Source organism: Gallinula chloropus (assembly GCF_964237585.1).
Source record: "Gallinula chloropus genome assembly, chromosome: 11".
NCBI lineage: Eukaryota > Metazoa > Chordata > Aves > Gruiformes > Rallidae > Gallinula > Gallinula chloropus.
Window position 1 is genome coordinate 4,838,949 of NC_140096.1, and position 18,254 is coordinate 4,857,202.

General features: G+C 60.9%; 1 protein-coding gene across 1 annotated transcript; it reads right to left on the reverse strand.

The window, feature by feature from the left end:
• Window positions 1-11,618: 11,618 nt before the first annotated feature.
• FAAH2 (fatty acid amide hydrolase 2) lies at window positions 11,619-18,048 on the reverse strand (the record flags this gene model as incomplete). Its single annotated transcript, XM_084269073.1, has 11 exons — window positions 11,619-12,721; window positions 13,345-13,539; window positions 13,888-13,999; window positions 14,703-14,822; window positions 15,073-15,190; window positions 15,590-15,725; window positions 16,240-16,359; window positions 16,778-16,987; window positions 17,270-17,400; window positions 17,634-17,716; window positions 17,872-18,048. 11 exons carry the CDS (start codon window positions 18,046-18,048, stop codon window positions 12,546-12,548), a joined length of 1,578 nt encoding a protein of 525 aa, XP_084125199.1. The 3' UTR covers window positions 11,619-12,545.
• Between the last annotated feature and the right edge of the window lie 206 nt (window positions 18,049-18,254).

The window sequence follows — 18,254 nt, forward strand, 5'->3', positions numbered from 1 at the left end:
CCTAAAACTGCTGTTTCTAATAAAGAGCCTGTTTTCAGCTGCATTCCTCTCACGGCTTTGATCTGGTACCAGCAGAAGCTGAACACGCTGCCGGCAGCGCGGAGTGAAAGCCGCCAGGAGCGAACCTATCGATTGCAGTGAGTCAGAGCTCTCACAAACCTCTGCACCGAAGGCCTCCAGGTACAGCACTGAGGCTGTGGGCCTGAGGCCAGCCCGGGAGACAGCGACTGGCCTCTGAAATGATGGGCACTGCGGGGCTGGGCTGGATGCCTGAGGAGTTACCACTGGCTCACCCATCGCCAGGCTGCGGAGGGAGCACGGGACGCCTGTGAGGGGGCCAGGTGTGCGCAGCAGTGTGAGGGGCACCCAGCCAGCCATGCTGCTGGGCTCAGCTGGGGGACTGCCCCTGGACTCAGCTCCATGCTCCAGCACAGCCCCATCCCGCTCAACACGTGGCACCAGGCCAGGCAGACTGGGAAAGGATGCAATCCAGACTCGTTCCGCCCAGACGCTGAGCTGCACAGGTGCTGGCAGGTCTGTCGGGGCGTGCCAGGACCTCACCTCCACAGCGAGCATCGTGTCTTCTCACTGTGGCTCTGCAGAGCCCCACAGACCACTTGCACCTCCAGGGAGAAATAAAAAACCCCAAACCCTCTCACACTCACTTGGAAACTTCGGCTGCTAAAATGCCATCTTGAAATGTCACGAGCCTTTTGCCTTTTTCCACTGGGTATGAACACCTCTGTTTCATACAGACAGGGGATTCTCAGCTGCCTCAGCTCCCCCCAGGCCGGGGTGAGTCCCCGTTGCCAGTGAGTAACTCGCCTGAGTCACCCGTGGGGTTCCCAGCACGGTCGCCGTGTCAGAGACTCGGAAGAGAGCTGCTTTTCTTTTGATCTTCAAAGACGTGGCAGACTGTTACAAAAGCACCTTCTGTGCCAGACACGAGCCCAGCAGCCAACAACAAGGAAGCTGGGGGAGCCAGTGTGGTCCCACCAGACACAAGCCAGGATGTCATTGGATTTCTTGGCCACCTGGACACACTGCTGGCTCATATTCATCCTGCAGTCACCCAACACCCCCAGGTCCCTCTCTTCCTGACAGCTCTCCAGCCAGTCACCCCCAGCCTGTAGGGCTGCTCGGGGTTGTTATGTCCCATGTGCAGCTCTGTAGACCACCAGCATCAAGGGGTCAGGCTAGAAAAGAGACTGAAGGAAGGTGCAGATTGCTGTGGGCAGGAAGGGAGTAAGCTGTTCCCTGGAGAGCAGGACAAGAAATCACAACATGGAAAATTGTGATGCGTCCCTGGGGAAGCTGTTAGTGGAGAAAATTGACCGTTTTCAGGGAAAGAGCAGGGTTTGCACTCCCAGGGCTCTTGAAACAGAAGCAGAACACACATCTGGGGCACTCTGCCAAGGAGAGCAATCACCACGAGGTCCCCAGTACCTGCAAGGAGGATGACATGGCTGTGGGGCCACAGAGGAGGAAGGGCAGACACGTGGTTTTGGCATTGGCAGAGCAGCCACAGCTCTATACCAAACGTCTCAAAAAGTTAAAAAACTACTTGGTAAGGTTGGGAGGGAGGTCCCTGTTCTGCCTGAGGGTTTACAGGCTGCGGTGGTTCAGCCCCTGTGACTGCTCCACAAAACCTCAAGAGCTCTGAAATCTGCCCAATTGCAGCGTGGGGGAAATTCTTCTGCCCAGCCATTTGGTTTGGTTTCCAAACACCTGAAAAGGCCATTTCATGTCACTTGAAATGTTCATCTTCTGAAAAAGAGAAAGTGAAACAGATGAAGGGAAATCAGAGGCTTGTTTCAGCTGAGCCCCAGGAGACCTTTGTGGCAGCAAACGGGGGTGGGCAACAGGCCTGTTCCTTCCTGCAGCTCCTGGGGCTGGTGGTCTCCTTTCAGTTATTTATTTTGATATATATTCTGCTCCACCTGCTTGATGCAGCACAAGTCCTCCCATCTCCTGTGGGAGAGCTTTGGCTTAGGAGATGCACACAGCAGAGCTGCTTGCTTTGAACAGCCTCACAGAATCACAGAATCACCAGGTTGGAAAAGACTTTTAAGATCATCAAGTCCAACCATTCCCATCCTGTGCTAAACCAGATCCCTAAGTACCTGATGTACCCTTTATTTAAACACATCCAGGGAAGCTGACTCAGCCCCTCCCTGGGCAGTCTGTGCCACAGCCCCACAACTCTGCCAGGGAAGAACTTTTCCCTCACATCTGCTCTGACCCTGCCCTGGGGCAGCTTCAGCCCATTGTCCCTTGTCCCATCTCCTGTCCCCTGGCTGAAGAGACCATCGCCCACCTCTCTGCACCCTCCTGGCAGGTCAGTGGAGGTGGGGATAAGGTCTCCCCTCAGCCTCCTCTTCTCCAGGCTCAACACCCCCAGCTCCCTCAGCTGCTCCGCATAAGATTTGCCCTCCAGCCCCTTCCCCAGCCTGGTTGCCCTTCTCTGGACTCATTCCAGGACCTCAATGTCCTTCTGATGGTGAGGAGCCCAGAACTGGACCCAGTACTCGAGGTGCAGCCTCACCAATGCCCAGTACAGGGTCACAATCCCCTCCCCAGACCTACTGGCCACACTATTTCTGACACAAGCCAGGATGCCATTGGCCTTCCACCCAAGGCTGTGGCGCTTCACCCAAGGCTCCCCAAGGCTGGCAGTGTGGTACCCTCTGCCCCTCCGTCCTCCCAGATGCCCGGACACTGCACACCAGTTTCTTACCTGTTCCCAAACCTGGTTTAAATCTCTTGAACCTGGCCATGTCCCCCAGAGCTGGAATCCCCCAGACCCAGCCCACTGCAAAGCACAGCGCTGCCCAGCACCGGGGCAGAGGGTTCCCTTCACCTCTGCCTCACAAACACATCCCAGAGGCACAGCCATGGATGGGCAGGGCTCTTCAGAAGCAAACTGCCCTGCTGCTGTTAAAGGGAATAGTAAGACTGTGGCTGAGGAGCTTATCCTTTCCTCACACAACAGCTACATGCAGACTAACTGCAGGTGCAGTTTTCTCCCAGGGAAACTCCCTGTTTCCCTGGTGCCTTCCCCAGACACGGCTCTGGCAGGGCAGCACTGGCTCTGTAACACAGGAAGAATACACACAGCAGCCAGTTTTCCATAATAAATTAGTGATTTTTTTAAAAAGAAAAACAAACCAAAAACCAGCTCTGGTGCACAATCAGTATTTACAGACATGTAAAAAAACCCCAAACCCTTCTCTTTCTTGGAAGAGGGTTACATATAGTATAAACCAGTATATACATAAATTTCCCCTAGTGCATGTGCTGTACACACACCCCTTGGTGGATAAATAGCTGAAACGTTTGGTGGTTTCAGCTTGTATTTGTATTCCTTATTTGTATTTCTTATGTTCAAGAGCACCCAAACCACAGAGGGAAGCTCTGAAGAACCTGATCTCCCCCATCCATGGCAACCCTGCTTGGAGCAAGCCTGTGTCTGCCCACAGCAGCGCCTGCCAGCCCAGTCCCATCCTTGGCAAGCCACAGGCAGGGCAAACAAGCAGCACCTTGGGCTCTGCTTGCTGCTGTGACCCAGGTGCTGAGAGCTGCCAGCCAGGCCCTGCCTGCTACAGCTCACAGTCAACTGGGGCTCGCAGCTCATAGCCAGACCAGGCAGCTGCCCCCGGGACGTCGAGGGGCAAGGGGGGCAGCTGGCTGGGGCTGGGCAGGGGAACCCCCTGCCCCGAGTCACCCGTCTGCACAGTGCAGCCACTGGCCTGAGGCTCAGTCCCAGGGGGCTGCAGGGGCTGGGGAGCACGGACGAGCTTCTCTCCATCCTTCTCCTTGCTGGCCAGCAGCTTCACAGAGTGGAGTGGTACCCAGTGCTCTGCCACGCTAAGGCTGTCCCACGGGCTCTCCTGGTCAAGGCTCCTGCCTGGTGTGGGTGGAGGTGGAGAGCTGCCTGCTCCTGAGGCTGGGCACTGGCATTTAGAGTAAAGCTGGAGGTGCAGGGAGAGCCACGGCTCGGATGCCTGGAAGTCCCTGTCACCTGTGTAGCAGTTTCTGGTCAGTCCCATCAGCACTGGCAGCTCGGGCACATCATCCCCATCATGCGTCTCCTCATGCTGCCCCAGCTGTGGTGAGACCCAGAGCCCCAAGGTGCTCCCCAGCTGGCTGCAGGTGCAGGATGGGTCCCTTCCCTCCTGGCAGTCTGGCCCAAACCCGTTGGCACAGTAGCCATTTGTGTCCTGGGAAAGGCTTTCTCTGAGGAGCCTCTGGACTGTGGGTACTGTCTGCTCGGTGGCAGGGGTGCTGTGGGAGGGGAGCATGGTGGGCAGGAGCAGGGCAAGCGAGTCTTCCTTGAGTTCCAGGGTGGGCACTCTGATTGCCACACTCAGCTCCCCGTTCAGGCGGGTCTGCCAGAAAACAAGCAGCAAAGCAGTCAGTCTCACCTCACTGAAACCTCTGCCAGCCTGGGGCTGACAGACTGCACACCCCAAACAGGGAACGGTCCTGGGCAGCCCGTTTCACCTTGCTCATGCCCAGGAGAAGCACAGGCAGGGCTCTGCTCAGTACCCACAGGGGCTCTGGGGTGCCTGGGGACAGTCACAGCAGGTGTCATGCTGCTGCTTTTCAAGCTGTGCCCCAGAGACTGATGGAAGAGCTCTTGCATCCTCAGAGATGCAAGCAACCCCCCCACAGAAGCTGAGAAGAGGAACAAAGCAAAGGGAACTTCTTTAGCTCAGCCAGGTTGGCTTTGTTCCCATTGCTCAAAGGGCTGCTCACCCCAGACTGCTGCAGCCTCCCAGCACTGGGAAACGGGGGGAACTGGGACTTGGGAAGAAAGGCTGCCCTGGTGACTGTTTCCACAGGGCTCAGTCCTGCTGACCCAGAGCACATTTTGGATCAGCTCAGCAGGCTGCAGCTCTGGAGCCTCTTGGCTGCATTTATCCCAGCGGCAGAGCAGTGAGGGGCTGCATCTTGCCCAGGCCAGCCTGGCCCAGGTAGCAGTAGCACCCTTTCTCCTCTTCTAGGTGTTTGCAGCCAACAAAAGCTAACTGCCTAAAGCAGGAGGCTCTGGCAGGGGCTGAGCTCACAGGCCACGTGCTGCCCAAGTCACCCTCCTCCAGCGTGACCCATATCCGACTCATGCATCCCATGCAGGGAGGCTGGGGGGCACGGTGGGTGGGATGGCAGGGGAGGCACCTGGGCACTGGGATGGGTGGGATGGTGCCTGAGGTGGAGGGAAGGAGATCCTGAGCTCCCTGCAGATGCAGGCAGCCCCGTCTCTCCTGCAGCACGTGCGGGGCAGGGGGGCTGGAGGAGGATTGTTCACTCACAAGTGTCTTTGGGAGATGCGTCTCCGAGGGGCTGGAGAAGACGTACAGCTGGATGAAGCAGAGCCCGGCCACACACAGCAGCAGGAGGACACTGCTCAGCACAGCAAGGGTGACCCAGGGAAAGCCTGTCAGGAGGTCACAACAGGCTGAGGACTGGAAGAATCTCAGCTGGTACCCCCCCCGCCCCCCCAGCCTGCCCCATGCTTCCCTGGAGCCCCCAGCTGGGATGCTCAAGGAAAAGAACACAGGGCAAGCCCAAGGCAGAGAGCAAGAGAGCATCTCCCCAGGAAAGGTCCCCACAAGGCGTTACTGGGCCACCAACACCAGCCAGAACGGCCAGGGGACGAGCAGCCCACACCTCCACACACAGCCCACACCTCCACACACAGCCCACACCTCCACACACAGCCCACACCTCCACACACAGCCCAGACCTCCACACACAGCCCACACCTCCACACACAGCCCAGACCTCCACAGACAGCCCACACACCTCCACACACAGCCCAAACCTCCACACACAGCCCAAACCTCCACACACAGCCCACACACCTCCACAGACAGCCCAAACCTCCACACACAGCCCAAACCTCCACACACAGCCCACACACCTCCACACACAGCCCAAACCTCCACACACAGCCCAAACCTCCACACACAGCCCACACACCTCCACACACAGCCCAAACCTCCACACACAGCCCAAACCTCCACACACAGCCCACACACCTCCACAGACAGCCCAAACCTCCACACACAGCCCACACCCCCACACACAGCCCAAACCTCCACACACAGCCCACACCTCCACACACTGCCCACGTCTCCACACACAGCCCACACCCCCACACACAGCCCAAACCTCCACACACAGCCCACACCTCCACACACAGCCCACGTCTCCACACACAGCCCACACCTCCACACACAGCCCAAACCTCCACACACAACCCACACCTCCACACACAGCCCAAACCCCCACACACAGCCCACACCCCCACACACAGCCCACACCCCCACACACAGCCCACACCCCCACACACAGCCCAAACCTCCACACACAGCCCACACCCCCACAGACAGCCCAAACCTCCACACACAGCCCACACCTCCACAGACAGCCCACAGACAGCCCACGTCTCCACACACAGCCCACACCTCCACACACAGCCCACACCTCCACACACTGCTCACGTCTCCACACACAGCCCAGACCTCCACACACAGCCCAAACCTCCACACACAGCCCACACCTCCAGACTGCCCACACCTCCACACACAGCCCACACCTCCACACACATCCCACACCTCCACACACATCCCACACCTCCACACACAGCCCAGACCTCCACACACGTCCGTGCTGCCAGCAGGACCTGAGATGTGACCACGGCAGCTGTGGCAGCCAGAGAGCTCCCACCCACCTGCGGGGCCTGCTGGGGTCAGCACGCACTGCTCGGCCTCCCGGCTCCGCTCCTCCGCCATGTCCGCGGCCACGCTCCGGACGCAGTACTGCGTGCTGGGCTTCAGGAACCTGAAGGTGCAGGGTGCATCCTCCTGTCTGCAGGGCACCTGGAGGCAGAGGAGATGCGTGGCTGAGGCAGAGGGAGGTGGGGTCCGTGCTCTGCCCCACTCCCCAGTGCAGCCTCCACACCCCACTCGCCCAACAGTGTGGGGCACAGGGTTCCCCCCCACACTGCTCCCCAGCACCTCCAGCGCCTGTTCCCTCCCCAAACACCTCCTGTGTGCTGGACAGCAATCCTTACAGGCTTTTTGTGTCCCTGAAGGCCAGCAGGACTCAGGGCTCTCCTGCATGCCCTGATCTGGGAGTGCAGCCTCACGCTGCTTGTGCTGCGGAGCCTGGGCAGAGCTGGGGCAGGACCAGGCACCACCACACCAGTGCAACTGGTCACCGGCACCTTTGCTGCACCTGGAAAGCTTTTGGGAGTCCTGAGCCTTGCCCTCCTCACCACATACTTGCTGGGTGAGTGTGTCCCCTTCGAAGAGGTGCAGCCAGTACCACAGCTTCAGCAGCACCCGGTCAACCGGCTGGTAAGAACCCGTTCTGTCTCGGTAGGGAGTGAGTGGCATGGTGATGTTTACAGAGAGATCATGACCCTGGAACACCCAGGACAACTTGGGAGGGCCCACAATTGCTGTAGGAAGGAGGAAGAAAAATAAAATGGAGGAAGAAAATTAAGCCCTTAAAAAGCCCCAGAAGGCAGGCATCGTGTTTCTCCAGAAATGATGGTTTTCTGTTTGACACCCTGCTCCCCGTGCACAGAAACCTCCTCAGATCTGGCCTGGCAGCAATGTGTGCTGTGAAACCAGCTCTAGAAACAGCAGCCACCATGTCTTTAGGAGAGCCAGTTCCTGCCTCCTCCAGCCCCACCACCCCAAGCCAGCACAGACCTGCCAAGCACCTCTGGCTCCGTGCTGCTAAGCACCTCATCTCTGAGGCATCACTGCTGAGCTCAGCAACTGGGCATCTATTTTATGCCAGTTGGATGCAGAGGGAACAATAAAGGGAACCCAGATGGCTGACACACGTGCCATTTTAGCTGCTGGCACATCCAGTTCATTGCAACAACCCCCTACAAGGTGGGTTAGGGGATGGTCCTGAAGTTTTTCCTCCCTCCAAAGGACAGCTAGGCTTTTTGGACAGGACAGCCAGTCTGTAAGTGGGAAGAGGCACATGCCTGCATCCTGCTCTGTTCCCTTGCTCTTCACCCAGCCCCTCTCCAGCAGCTCTACCCCCACCCCTTTCCTCTGACGGCACTTTTCCCACCACTCTCTTCATGTCATTTCCCACTGTACCCCACCAGACCTCTCCAAGGAGAGACCTCCCCCCCAAAAACAAGCTAAAAGATCTCCTTAGTCCTTACTGTCTCTGTATGGCTGCAGCTCCCTGGAAGAGACCCACTCAGACAGCTTGCCTCCAGCCACTGCTCTCACCCTGGCCCAGTAGATATCATGGATGTCGTCAAAACACAGCTCACACGCCCAGGAGCCGGTGCTGTTCCCCCAGCAGGCATCTGCCTTGGTCCAGCGGGAAGTTCTGCCCATGGGAAAATGAAGGAATTTCTCCTTGGCAGCACCTTCCTTGCCAAAAAGGAAGGCTGCCTGTTGCTGTCCTGAGTGGAAAGCCTGGGAGAGAACAGATGCCAGCCAACAGTCTCCTGGGCTGCACTAGGAAGAGCACTGCCAGCAAGTCAAGTCCCTTCAACTGGCACTACTGGGACAGCACCCAGAGTGCTGTGCCCTGGCCTGTGCTCTCTGCCACAAGAAGAAACATGTCCATGAAGGGCCAAATAGATGAGCAAGGGGTCGAGGAATCTGTGGTAAGAGGGAGACTGAGCAAGTGGGGACTGCTTCACCTCGAAAGGACATGGCTGGGGGAGGAGTGTCTTATCAACATGATGGAGTAAAGAAGATGGAGGCTTCCTCTCAGCGGTGCCCAGTGAAAGGGCAAGATGCAGCAGGCACTGCTTGAAATAGAGGAAACTCCATTTAAGCAGGAGGGGGGGAAAAACCCCAAACCCAAACCTGGAGGGTGACCAGGAGAGGGAGCAGGTTGTGGGGGATTCATGCTCAAATGTGGTCAGAACCCGCCAGGACACAGTCCTGAGCTGACCCTGCCCGGGCAGGGGTTGGGTGAGCTGGTCCCTAGCGTTCCCTGCCAGCTCTGGCACCGTCACTGGATGGTATTTACAGTCAGATGAGCATCCCCGGGTCACCAGCGGTCCCATCGACAGCCCCCTGCCAGGGTCCCTCTCCTGCTCCTCCCCACCACCGCACCTACCGGCTCCTCCACTCCGCCTGGTACGCGGCGCCGGGGGCTGAGCCGGGGTCCGGCTCCCACCGCAAGAGGATGTGGAAGTTCTGTGCCTCCAGCCTCACGTCCCGGGGGGGCAGGGGTGTGCCTGGGGGGAAGCAGAGGGGCGTCAGGCAGCATCGTGCAGCTCTGCAGGGACCCCCTCCTTGGCTGCTCGTCGCTTGGCCACGTTGCACAGAGGCATCATGCACCCCCCAAACCCCAACCACCACCTTCAGTCCCGCACAGGCAGACACCAGGTCCCTGCCAGGGACTGCCTGCCAGTGTGGCACTCAGCATCTTGGCTCCCAACCCCCTGTGCATGGCCTGGAGCCTCTTGTCTGCAGTCCCACGACAGGCACTGACCCCTGGACACAGCTGCTGGTGACTGGGGGTTCCTCTCCCCTCTCACGCCTTGCAGACCGCAGTCTTCTCTGCCTTGGGTAGGTCTGAGCGCTGCCCTGAGTGCTGTCCCCGTGCTTCCTGACCCCCCTGCAGCCAGGGCCGCCCCCCGCCCGCCGCAGCAGACTTACCCCGGAGCAGGGTGCAGCCGGCCAGGCTCAGCAGCAGGCGCAGGGCAGGGCTCATCCCGCCGCAGCCCGTCCATCGGCCCCAGCCCTACGCGGCCGTGCCGGGTGCCATGGGGCGCCGGCGCCTTCTGCCACCTGCAGACGGAGGGAACCCGGGATGTGCCGCGGGGACACGCATCTCACTGGCTCCCGCTGGCTTCGGTCCCTCCCCAAAAGCCGGCAGGATGTCACCGTGCGGGTGTCCCCGGAACGCGGCTCTGGAGGACGCTCCCAGCCCGATGCTCTCGCTCGCAGTGACTCAGCCCCGCTCGGCGTGACTCACACCGGTAAAACTGGTGATACCGCAACACCCCCCGGCCCTCCCACCGCCCTGAGAGCGCCAGTGCCGGAGCTGGGAGACCTCGGAGGCTCAGGCTGGTTCGCCAGGTCCCTGCGCAGCCCTGGGGCGGTGCTGGGACAGCACCGATCCCTCTGCCCTCTCCAAAACCGGGCAGGAGTTCCCTGTGCCTTGCGGCACTCATCTCCCAGCGAGGCTTTACCTGCTCATGCTGGCAAGGGAGGTGGCTTTGCTCTCCCGGGAGAGACATGCGAGGGCTCTGAGGCCACCGACACCGACCTCCCGGCCGCGGGGACACACCTCTGCAGACGGGTGGGAGCATCTCCCCGCCGGACGGGACCGGCTCACCCCCACCCGCTGCCCCTCACTCCCCGTGTGCCAGGGACTCCGCACTGACACCACCCAGGCGTGTGTCAAATGCCTTCCCTGCGTCTTCTGCCCCTCGCAGCCATCCAGAGCAGAACCGAGGAGGAGCAGCAAGGACATGGAATGGGCAAAGGCTCCGACCCCAAGGTGAGCCGTCTGGAACGCAGGGCTGAAACACGGGCAGGGGTAGCGTGTTCATAGCCCCCCAGGCCATGCAGCAGGTCCCCTGCCAAGGGGGCAAGTGTTTCTCCCTAGAGGGACAAGGGGTCCCAGGACTGTTCCTGGGACTCTGCAGGGATCTGGGTGTCGAGCTGCCTGTGTGGGCACGGACAGGGCTGCTCTTGTTGCGGGGGGGCACATGCTGTGCCCCCTGCACTTTGGCAGCAGCCAGGGTGGCTGCAGGACGGTCCCTGCCAGCTTCCTGTTAACCCCAGCAGACCCAGTCTCAGTCTGCCCTGCCCAGAGGGAAGAATCCAGCCCCTTTCCATAAGTTTTCTGTATATACACAGTGTAGTGGCTACCCCGGCAGCTGACAGCAGGGAGAGCAAGGCTTATCTCTTCCACACATCCCATCGTTCACTCATAATCCTGCAGTCACGCTGCCCTGAAGCATCAACCATCCCCAAAGCATCAGCTGCCCCTGAAGCATCAGCCGTCCCTGAAGCATCAGCCACCCCAAAGCATCAACCATCCCCAAAACATCAGCCATCCTGAAGCATCAACCATCCCTGAAGCATCAGCCATCCCCCCTACCTTGGGCCACACAGCCGCTCTGCAAGTGCTGGAGCAGCCGAGGTGCTTCCCCCGCGCCGGCCACGCAACTGCCCGCAGCTCTGCGAGCCCTGACTGGGCTCTGAGCTTTCACGGGGAGCTCCAGGGCTTGTTTTTCCCTTCCTTCCTTCCTTCCTTCCTTCCTTGTTGGGAGACTCGCAGTGCCGTCTGGGAGCCAGCTTCACGCCTTGGCTGCACCCATCTCTGGCATGCAGGTGACGTTGGCTTCTGTCCCCAAGCCATGGAAAGTCCCGGTGAGGGACCTGGTGAGGAACCTTCTGTGGCTTGGGGACAGAAGGCGGCAGCACCAGGATCAGGGCAGGATGGGGGTGACACAAGCCAGGCTGTCCCCCCATATCCACTGAGTCAGTGCTGTCCCCACGCCGTGCCCACAGCCAGCAGCATTCCATGGGTTTTTGGGACCCATCGGGCCAGCAGTCCCACAAGGTGGGGGGCAAGCTGGGAATAAGGACACGTGGCTGGTAGCAAACCCCACTCTTTAATGCCACTCTTACTGAGAACATCTTTCATGTGGTGCCTGCCCCACACATCTGCCTGCGTCCCCCCACGGGGCAAAGGGGCCTGGCAGCCTGGGACACGGGGTGTCAGGGATGCCCATCAGTCTGGGTAACACCCTGGGACAGGAGGGGATGAAGACCCAGGCAGGAGATGCTTTCACTGTCTCGGCACGCAGAGAGCAGCACGTAAAGAGCTCTTCCAGTGCTGTCAAAAACTCGGAAGAGCAAAACCCCCTTCTCCCTTGCCCACCAGCTCCAGGCTGGGCAGAGCCCCACACATTCCACCCCTCGAAGCACCAGTGGTGAGATGAGCACCGGGCTGCCTCCAGCACCCTCAGCCCCATCCCTGTTAGAGGGTGAGGGAAGAAGCCCCACGGCAGCACAGGGCGGCTGCAGGAGCACTGGGTACTGTCCCAGCCCCCCAGCCTCAGTTAAGACCAAGGAGGATGGATGCTCCCAGCGAGCCCCAAGCATGGTGCTGGGGGGTCATCCCTGAGCGTCTGTCAGCACCTCCTCTCCTCAGCTTTCATTTAGCATCTTCAAAGTAGCAAGTGTTACAGACAGACAGCCACCTCCATGCCCAGAACACAGGTGCCCGCAGCAGGCAGGGTGCAGGTGCTGCCCCAGAAGTGGGATTGTTCACCCAGCCTGCGGCACCAGGGCTCCCCAGGGCCCACAGGGAGGTCAGGTCCCCACCCTGGCCGAGGGTGCTGCAGGGAGGACACAGCTCCAGTGCCAGCAGCCTGGCTTCCCTGGGGCTGGTGGCATTGCCAGCTGCTCAGAGCGCAGAGGGGGGGGATGTGGATGGAGCAAGTAGTGCTGTGATGGGATCTGGCATCGGTGCCTGGCACTGCCCCACTGGGCACCACCGTCTCCCCACAGCAGCAGGAGCCCAGGCTAAGTTTTCCCAGGTAAAACCCATCCTCCAAAGGCCTTCTCCAGATAGCGGGCGACTGCCAGGGTGAGGTGGTCGTTGTGGGAGGCTGCCACCAGCTGGATGCCCAGCGGGAGGCCCTCGCTGCTCAGGCCCAGCGGGCACTGTGTCACCGGCAAGCCCAGGACGTTGAAGATAGCTGGAAAAAGGAAGGTGACATCAGAGCAAGGAGAGCAACAGAGAGAAATCACTGCCCAGTGCTCCCACCCTAGGCAGGGAGCTGCTGCCATGCATGGTGCTGGGCTCCTGGAGCCCCTTGCTGGAGCAGCGCAGCCAAGGCAGGTGGCACAGGCAGCATGACCAGGGGACATCACTGGCCAGAGGCTCCCAGTGCTGGCATCACTCATGCAAACTGCAGCCACAAGTGACGACAGACTTCTGTGGCACATGCTGTGGCACACCCACGATTCACTTGGGGATATTCCTGCCCCCAGGCCCCATCAAGCCAGGCAGCTGTAGCACAACGCTGCCCTCACAGAGCTCGAGCTGCAGGACAGCCACACAGCATGCCTGAAATGACAGAGCAGCTCTAAACCACCCCAGCCTGAGTGCACCCCTCTGGGGCAGGGTGCTTCCCTGCACACACTGCCCTCCCCACCCCAGCCCTGAGATCAAACCAGCCCCACACTAACCACAAACCTTCCCTCATATTCCCACTGCCAGAGGTGGGAACACCCTGGCTCCCAGCCTGTGCTGCTACAGGAGGTTAGGGGATGCCTGCGGCCCCTCCTGTACCCCAGCAGAGGAGTCAGAGCCACTCACCTGTGTAGGCAAAGTTGAAGGGCATGCATATGGGGGAGTTGTGCCTGGGAGCGAGGGTGGGGTGGGAGGGGTAGAGGAGCACCCCGTCCCTCCCCAGCAGGGCCTCCATCTCCTCCTGCAGGCTCTTCCCCATGCTCACCAGCTTGGCGTTCGCACCAGGGTTGAGTTTCATCAGCTTCTCCGTCAGCCCCAGGGCTGCAGTGCAGGGCACATCAGGAACAGGAGTGAGCCAGAGGACTTTGGGGTAAGCACACAGCATCCCCATGGGCCCCCCAGGCCCCCACCCCTGCCAGCACACCGGGTCCCAGTCTGGACTCCCCCAGCACATGGCACGGCTCTGCAGCCCATCTCCCAGCTTGGCTTCCAGCCTGCCCGTGGCTGTGAGTTCTTCCAGCTGCTGGGGTCATGCAGTGCTGGGGCAATGACCTTGGCACTCATTAGACAGCAGCACAAGAGCCCTAATTGGGGTTCTCTGTGGGGCACCACTTCCCTCAAGCACTCACCCACCGCCCCTGCTCTCCCTGGGGCTCCCCCTGCCCTTACCAATAGCTGGCAGAGTGTGGGAGGACATCCCCACCAGCCACTTCACCAGCTCCCAGAGCGGCCAGACCGGCTTCCCGTGGTCCCCCAGCAGGTCCGTGAAGAGCTGGGCCTCCTGTAACACACAGGCACAGGTACTGCCACCCTCAGCACCCTCTCCCAGCGCATGGCAGGAGGAATGGGCTGACCAACAGCAGGGAAACCTCCAGTGTCCCGTTATTACCAGGACACGAGCTGTTCCCAGACAAGAAAGGCCTGTTGGGAGTCTCACACAGCTCCAGCACTAACCCAGAGCAGCAGCAGGAGCATCTCTCCCTGCCAGCGACAGCAAGGAGGGACCTTGCTCTGTGGAAGGAGAACCCCACCCCCAGCACCTCCCAGTACCTCTCCTCTGGCACCATGCAAGGGGTGATGCTCTGGATAACGTCTCCCAGAGGCATTTGCTGCTGTGGGATTGGGAAAAAGGGGGCAGAGGGGGCCAGGTGCGCCCTCCTCAGAAAACTGGGGTTGGTTTATTTGTCTCTGCTGCCTGTCTGGCAAAGCACATGATGTGTAATGCTCCTGAGAGTTTGCTTTTGCTTCCAAGCATTCCCTGCAGGCACGGAGCCTGGCGCAGTGGCCACTGTCCACAGGTGAGTACCAGGTGCTGGCCTGCTGCTGAAAAGCTGCTCCTTGATCTATCACCTCAGCCCTGGCACCCTGAGGGGCATGAATCCCAACCTGCCCAGGCAGGAGACCCAGCATGGAGGGAAGAGTGAGGCAGGGCCCTGCCTGCTCACTGGCCCCAAGGGCTGGTCCCTCCCCACTGGCTGATGTACCTGCCCGTCGTCATCCGCGGATGACATCATGGCTGACCAGATCTGGAAAGAATACTTCATCTTGTGGATTGCCACGCGCTGAACCTGGACCCCCAGGTCACTTTCAAGGTGCTCCACCACCTATGGGGAAGAAGAGGGGAAGGGGTCTGCATCAGTCCGCGGAAACCAGGGATGGGGGAGAGCCCAGGAGCAGCTTCTCTTTGCTGTGATGCAGGGGATCCCACAGCTCCAGCCCATCCCCTCCACACTGAGCCGTGGGACCTCCTCCCATCCGATACAAACCTTGAGGCTCCCCAGGCAGCCCTCCACCCGCCCCCAGGTTTTACCTCCAGGCTCACCCCAGTGAGAGCCAACCTCCATTCCTTCCTACCTTCTTTTGGGCCTGCAAGATCTCCTTGTCCACAGGTGACACAAAAATGGACCCACCATCATGATCCATGCAGAGGAATTTTATTTTCTCCAGTGAGACCTTTTCATCCAGCTTCAGCCTGGGAAAGGAAGAGCGCTTGGTTCACAAACCCACCCCTGGCTCCTCCCTGGCTGCCAGAGCTGCTCACACACACCCTCAGGACAACTGACAGGACCCTCAGGACTACCCATCAGGGTGGGGAGGAGAGCCCCTGAAGACACACAGGCACCCACATCTTCCCATGAGGAGGACCAGGCTGACTGCAGCTGCCTGTTCCCCTGAGCTGCCCAAAGGAAGGTGTAGGGGCTGTGGAAGGACAACCCTGGCTGCACGGGTCCTGCTGAATCCGGGGCAGGGGACCAGTAACAAGCAACCTGGGTGGTGCAGACCAGGTCTTGTACACTGAACGGGACGGACACGCTGCACTGGCCAGACAGGAGCTGAGACCAACCCAGCTGCTTGAGCAGGAGCAACTTACTTGTTGACTCCAGGACCGGCCATGACCCTCAGCATAGGCTCCAGGTCCTCCGCATAGCGGCACATGGGCCCCGTGCACAGGAAGCTGGTCCGCACCCCTTGGGCGTTTGGGAACTGGCCGTCGTTGGGCACCACCCCTGCGAGCACAGAGGGAGATGTGGGTACCACCCCTGAGCAGTAGGGCAGCGGGGACAAGGTGCACGAGAGGAGCCCTGGGTGCAGGGAAAGCCATCACCCAGGGACTCCCACAGGGCAGCGCCTGCCAACTGATGGCAAGGTGCACAGGGTGGGGAAAGGAGCAGCAGCACCTTGCCGAGATACCGGCTGCCAGGAAAACACCCCAGCAGCAGATCCTGGCCTTGGGAAACATCCCACGCTGAGGATGCAATACCAGGGGTGAGACACCTCCCACCTCCCGTGCGCTTGGCACCCTGCCACCAACGAGCTGCCATGCCAAAGCCAGGATGTGCTCACGTGGTGGGCATGCCCTGTGCAAGGAGCTGCCTGTTCCCTTCCGGCAATCTCAGCAGAGATAAGCACTGGATAGTCCGGAACAGGTTCCTCCCACACCCCACATTGCCCAGCATTTCTGCTGGGGAGGAGAGGAGACCCTTGAGGAGACCCTCGAGGAGACCCTCGTGCCTGCTTTACCTGTTGTGGGTTTATGGCCGAAGATGCCGTTGAAGAAGGCGGGCATGCGGATGCTGCCACCGATGTCTGACCCCACACCTATGACCGAGCAGGCAGCAGCCAGGACACTGCCCTCCCCACCTGCAGAGGGGAAAACAGAGGAAAAAAAACCCTCACAGTGCAAATCATCCATCAAAGCAAAGGCATCTCGTGGTGGCCTCTTCCCTTCACATGCAGAGAGGGTGGGAGCTGCTCTGGCTTCAGTGACATCTGGGGGACAGCCAGGCAATGTGGGCCCAAGGGATGTCCCTGCCTGAGTGCCACCCCAGCACTGCTCTTTGCCTGCAGGGTAAGACAGCTGATGCGATGCTGGGTGTAACATCCAGGAGATGTAAAGCAGGTGGACCTCCAAATGACCTCCTGCACAGCCCAGAGGCCTGGGGACTCTGTGGGAGCCCAGCAGCAAGTCCAAGCAGCGTGCATGGCACTTAGGGATGCTTTCCTTACCAGCTCTTAACCTGCTGCTCACGCGGGGCTGTGCTGCGGCGCTGGGGCTCACCTGAGCTGCCACCCGCGATCCTCTGCAGGTCGTAGGGGTTGTTGGTCCGGCCGTAGACCCTGTTGCTGGACTCGTACCACATGCACAGCTCGCTGCAGTTGGTCATGCCCAGGGGGATGGCACCAGCCTGCTTCAGCCGGGACACCACTGTGGCATCCGAGGTGGCAATCACATTGCGGCGGTTGACCAGGCCAGATGTGTTGGGCATCCCTGTAGTGCCAGGGCCAACAACAGAGAGAGAGAGGTGTCAGGGCCAGCTCCCCAGGATCACTCTGGGGCAGCAGGCTGCAAGAAGCAGGTCCCCAGCAAGGGCTGCTCCTCTGAGGCACCACCACGCCCACAGCGTTTGGGTGCTGCAAGTGAACGCAGACACATGAGCCTGGGCAGAAGGGGGATGTAGACCAGGGGAAAAAGGAAGGTGCTTCCCTCCAAGCACCCCACCACAGCCACCCATCACCCTCATGTAGCGAGTCACGGCCTGGGCAAACCCACCGTGCAGGCAAAAGGCCTCCTTGACGGTGATGGGAACACCCAAAAAGGGGAACTTCTCCAAGTAGTCATCATCAGGGCTCTCTGAAAGCAGCTTATCTACCTGCCGGGCTTCCTGCAGGGCCTCCTCAAACCTGCAGAGAGGAAACCGGTGGGGACGCTGTGGCACGCCTCCCCAGCGTCTCCCCAGCCTCCAGGGATGGCAAGGAGCAGGTGTCTCGGCAGGGCAGGCGGGTCCGAGCCGTGACAATGGAAGATGAGGCTTCCCCAGCTCTCCCTCCGCACCCGGCCAAGCCATTGCTCGCAGCGCCGGTGCCCGGGCTGCGGGGGGCCGGCGGAGGGCCACGCCCGGCCTCCCCCGGCTTACCTGTCCTTGACGACGGCGTTGATGAGGGGATTGACCTCCCGGATCCTCTCCACGTACGCCTCGACCACCTCCACGCACGTCACCTGAACGGCGGAACACAGCGGAACGCCCGGTCAGGAGGCGGGGGCGGGCGGCGCGGCCCCTCCACGGGATCGGCCGGGAAGGGCGCGGGGCGGCCCCGAGCCGGCCGGCCGCCCCCCGGGGCCCGTCCCCGTCCCCCCCGCGCCCCCGTCCGCACCTCCCGGGCGCGCAGCCGCGCCGCCAGCTCCCGCGCGGGCAGCAGCAGCAGCTCGCGGCGCGGCGGCGGGACGGCGCGCGGCGGCGCGGGGCTCACGAGCCCCAGCAGCGCCAGGCAGGCGCGCGACAGCAGCCGCAGCAGCAGCGCCAGGCACCGCTCCGCCCGCGACAGCGCCATGGCCGCCCGCCCCGCCGCCGGCCCGGGACGGGAAGTGACGCCGGCGCCGCCGGTGACGCCCGCGTTTGTCATGGCAACGGCGCCGCCGCACCGCACCGGGGCCTTCCGGGTGCCGGTGCCGCGGAGCGCTCCAGGGGCTCCGTCTGTGCGTGTCCCCCCCCTCTCGGGGCCGCGGCGGGCGGCGGAGGAGACGCTTCTCCCTCCCC